The following is a 4,673-nucleotide window of genomic DNA, read 5'->3' on the forward strand; positions in this document are numbered from 1 at the left end:
CCGTCCGCTCTCTCCCCCCCCTCCTCCTCCCGTCCGCTCTCTCCCCCCCTCCTCCTCCCGTCCGCTCTCTCCCCCCCCTCCTCCTCCCGTCCGCTCTCTCCCCCCCTCCTCCTCCCGTCCGCTCTCTCCCCCCCTCCTCCTCCCGTCCGCTCTCTCCCCCCCTCCTCCTCCCGTCCGCTCTCTCCCCCCCTCCTCCTCCTCCCGTCCGCTCTCCCCCCCCCTCCTCCTCCCGTCCGCTCTCCCCCCCCCTCCTCCTCCCGTCCGCTCTCCCCCCCCTCCTCCTCCTCGTCCGCTCTCCCCCCCCTCCTCCTCCTCTCGTCCGCTCTCCCCCCCCCTCCTCCTCCTCCCGTCCGCTCTCCCCCCCCTCCTCCTCCTCCCTGTCCGCTCTCCCCCCCCTCCTCCTCCTCCCGTCCGCTCTCCCCCCCCTCCTCCTCCTCCCGTCCGCTCTCCCCCCCTCCTCCTCCTCCCGTCCGCTCTCCCCCCCTCCTCCCGTCCTGCTCTCCCCCCCCTCCCGTCTGCTCTCCCCCCCCCCTCCCGTCTGCTCTCCCCCCCCCTCCCGTCTGCTCTCCCCCCCTCCCGTCTGCTCTCCCCCCCCTCCCGTCTGCTCTCCCCCCCGTCTGCTCTCCCCCCCCCCTCCCATCTGCTCTCCCCCCCCCTCCATCTGCTCTCCCCCCCCTCCCGTCTGCTCTCCCCCCCCTCCCGTCTGCTCTCCCCCCCTCCCCCCCTCCTCCTCCCGTCCGCTCTCCGTCCGCCCTCCCGTCCGCCCTCCCGTCCGCCCTCCCGTCCGCTCTCCGTCCGCCCTCCCGTCCGCTCTCCGTCCGCCCTCCCGTCCGCTCTCCGTCCGCCCTCCCGTCCGCCCTCCGTCCGCTCTCCCGTCCGCTCTCCGTCCGCCCTCCCGTCCGCTCTCCGTCCGCCCTCCCGTCCGCTCTCCGTCCGCCCTCCCGTCCGCTCTCCGTCTGCCCTCCCGTCCGCCCTCCCGTCCGCCTCCCGTCCGCTCTCCCCCCGCCCTCCCGTCTGCTCTCCCCCCGCCCTCCCGTCCGCTCTCCGTCCGCCCTCCCGTCCGCTCTCCGTCCGCCCTCCCGTCCGCTCTCCGTCCGCCCTCCCGTCCGCTCTCCGTCCGCCCTCCCCGTCCGCCCTCCCGTCCGCTCTCCGTCCGCCCTCCCGTCCGCTCTCCGTCCGCCCTCCCGTCCGCTCTCCGTCCGCCCTCCCGTCCGCTCTCCGTCCGCCCTCCGTCCGCCCTCCCGTACGCTCTCCCCCCGCCCTCCCATCCCGCTCTCCCCCCGCCCTCCCGTCCGCTCTCCCCCCGCCCTCCCGTCCGCTCTCCCCCCGCCGTCCCGTCCGCTCTCCCTCTCCTTCCCGTCCGCTCTCCCCCTCCTCCTAGCGGGAAATTTAACTCACGGGCAACGCCGGGTCTCTCAGCTAGTAGGAAATAAAGTTCTTATTAAAAGGTATTACAGGCATACCCCGGTTTAAGGACACTCACTTTAAGTACACTCGCGAGTAAGGACATGTCGCCCAATAGGCAAATAGCAGCTCGCGCATGCGCCTGTCAGCACGTCCTGAACAGCAATACCGGCTCCCTACCTGTACCGAAGCTGTGCGCAAGCGGGGAGACTATAGAGCCTGTTACAAATGCGTTATTTACATCAGTTATGCACGTATATGATGATTGCCGAACAGTACATGCATCGATAAGTGGGAAAAAGGTCGTGCTTCACTTTAAGTACATTTTCGCTTTACATACATGCTCCGGTCACATTGCGTACGTTAATGCGGGGTATGCCTCTATTACTTTTTTTTACTGAGAAAGTAGTAGATAAACATACAGTATAAGCCATCTAGATGGGGAGGACACAGTCAAAACATTTAAGAATGTTTGAGATAGAAAAAAACAAGCGTTACAGATCTCAGACTGGAGGCCGGTATGAAAGGCCGGCAGATCTGATGGATAACATGATTAGCCACCAACTTGAGCGTTGAATGGAGGGTCCTGAATTATCCATGTCACAATCCCACAATACATGCAACATTACAAAGGCTACTCTAATCCCTTCATTCCTAATGGGTCCTTCTCTATCTCTCCCGGTGACAGGTCACCCTGGAGTGCCCGGGCAATGAGGATGTCCCCCGTGTGGACAAACTGGTAGAGAAGATCTTGCGCTGTAGTTGCCAGGCATGCGGGAAGGAGCTGAGCCAGGAGGGGGCCCTGTTTAACGTGTACCTGAACACAGCGGAGGAGACCCTCCCCCCCGCAGAGAGCATCAGCCGCCACCAGCCTCCCCCGCAGGAGGAAGAATCACCGCCCCCCGCGCAGCGGGACGGGGAGAGCGAGGAGTGATAAATCACCCCGTCTCCAACCTCTCGGACTCATATCCCTCTCCAAGTGTAACCCACAATGCACCACTCCCACTATCCCATGCCCAGAGATATATCCCACTGTCACAGCATGGAACAAAGAAGATCTCAGGGCCTCTGAGGCACAAAGGCCAAAGTTCTCCTTCTGTAGGGTCCAAGGTTAAGTGGAATATGGGGCCATTTATCAAAGTCACTGTGCAGACCTGTGACACAACACGCCACCAGATTTGTTGTTGGAAAGAATCCAATTGGATGTTTACCTTTGGTAAATGTGACATGCTGTTATATTTTACACCAGTTGTCCAGCTGGGGACTTTAATAAGTTACCACCATGGGGGGTGTATTTACTGAAGTCTCCCGGCTGCAAAACAGGGGGCAAGATTTATGCAAGAAGAGCTTATGGTGGAATGTATTTTCTCTGATTAAGAAGGTGCTGTATTTTGCATGGGTACTGGGCCCAGTTTTACAGTGGGGAGACTTTACTAAATAAACTCTGTGACGTCGCAAAGGTGTTTGTAGTTTCAGCCGTGGGGTGCTCAACTCCAGTCCTCAAGAGTCCCCCCCTCCCCAACAGTTCAGGTTTTAAGCAAGTCCCTGCTTCAGCACAGGTGACTCAATCAGTTCCATCTTCAGCACAGGTGACTCAATCAGTCCCTGCTTCAGCCTCTGATTGAGCCACCTGTGCTGAAGCTGGGATATCCTCAAAACCTGACCTGTTGGGGGGGCTTGAGCGCTGGAGTTGAGCCCTCGCTGGTTTAGGACGCTGTAATAATGAGGACGATGCTCCCTGGCTTAGAGACACAACAAGGCATTTATAGGCGCTAATGTCATTTTATTCCTCCCCCACTTGTGTGTTGCATTTATTTATCACAGTGTGGCACAGTTAACCCCTTCGCTGCCAGAGAAGCCTTCAGCGCATTGCACCGGGGTTAAAGGGCCGGCACAGCAATTCTGTTAGCATATTAACACAACGTGTCTGTTACGCAGGCAAAGTACACAACTTGCATGTGCCCCACTGCCTGCAACCTTGATAAGTGACCCCCAGGATCTCTGTCTTAGGACAGGGGTGTCTCAACTCGTCCTCAAGACCCCCCCCCCCCCCAACAGGACAGGTTTTAAGAATAACCCAGTTTCAGCACAGATGGCTCAATCAGTGGCTCAGTCTTTGAGCCTCCTGTGCTGAAGCGGGGATATCTTTAAAACCTGACCTGTTGGGGGTGTCTTGAGGACTGGAGTTGAGCCCCCGTCTAATGATACAATCTCTCGCCTGGGCCTCTCTCTCTCATTTTCTTTCAGTCTGTCCCTTTATAACAGTCGATCAAACCTCCTCTCTGGGGTCTATTCATCGGACTCCCGGCTGCCAAAAGAGGGTAGATGTGGTGGGGTTTTTTGCACCGGTTTTGTCCCAGTTTTGCAGCTGGAAGTAAATACTCTCCTATTTCTTTCGCTTCTTCTCAGCCTGTTGCGTTCTCTCATTGTGGGCCAGACTTACTAAACCAATTCAGAGGCATGGGATGTAAAGTGCCTCGCAGCTTAGCACTGCTTAGAAAATATGGCCCTATGTCTCTCTCTCTGGCCCTTATTCAATATGCTGTGAAGCTGCTTCCCAGCTCTGGACAAGACTTTAGCCCCCCTCTTTTGACCGGGTCTGAACTCTTCTTCAATACAGGAAAGTGGTTTCGGTGGCCCTGCCTGCTGCAGGAATCTCCTAACCGTGGCAAACTCTGCACGTCACAATGCTTGTATCCAGCAGCACCAATATAACAACCTATTTATAACATTCCTGGCAAAGAGACTTAATGACATTTAAATTCAAGTGATTCAGTCATCCTCATGTTAATCGCACCAGCCAGAACAATAATCGCGAAGAAGACACACACATTGCGTTTGATATTAATACCCCCTTCCCTGCCGGCGCTTTGCAAGAGACGCTTCGGGCAGCGAAGGGGGTTTCATCTGAATTTTTGCAATGGAAAAACGCCTCCCGACGACTTAAAAGCTCACAAGTCTTTAAATCATTACTTTATCCTTGTTTTTCAAATAAAAGAAAAGAAATGGGAGTATATTCTATATCGCGGGTACTGGAGCGTTTGTGGAATGGAATTGTTTTTTCAGGATTTTTGTGGTATTGAAAACACAAATATTTAGATAAAAACTATTTAAAGCAGCAATCCCACACACATTTTAAATATATTTTGGACACGGTTTGAACCAGGGGTGCTGAACCGCGCCAATTCAGCTCATGGAACCCCCCTCAGATTCCTCCAGGTACTTAGTTTTCTGTGTTGCTTCACTTCCTGGGTATTTAGAGATGGTGC

General features: G+C 56.5%; 1 protein-coding gene across 1 annotated transcript in view; it reads left to right on the forward strand.

Annotated features, from left to right (window-relative positions):
• Positions 1-4,425, forward strand: part of NBL1 (NBL1, DAN family BMP antagonist) — a 23,877-nt gene extending 19,452 nt beyond the window's left edge. The window contains exon 4 of the mRNA XM_075606032.1: positions 2,093-4,425. Within this exon, the coding sequence (XP_075462147.1) occupies positions 2,093-2,338 (246 nt within the window). The 3' untranslated portion in view covers positions 2,339-4,425. The remainder of the gene's footprint in view (positions 1-2,092) is intronic.
• The last annotated feature ends 248 nt before the right edge of the window (positions 4,426-4,673 follow it).

The sequence above is a fragment of the Ascaphus truei genome, chromosome 6 (assembly GCF_040206685.1).
Source record: "Ascaphus truei isolate aAscTru1 chromosome 6, aAscTru1.hap1, whole genome shotgun sequence".
Lineage (NCBI taxonomy): Eukaryota > Metazoa > Chordata > Amphibia > Anura > Ascaphidae > Ascaphus > Ascaphus truei.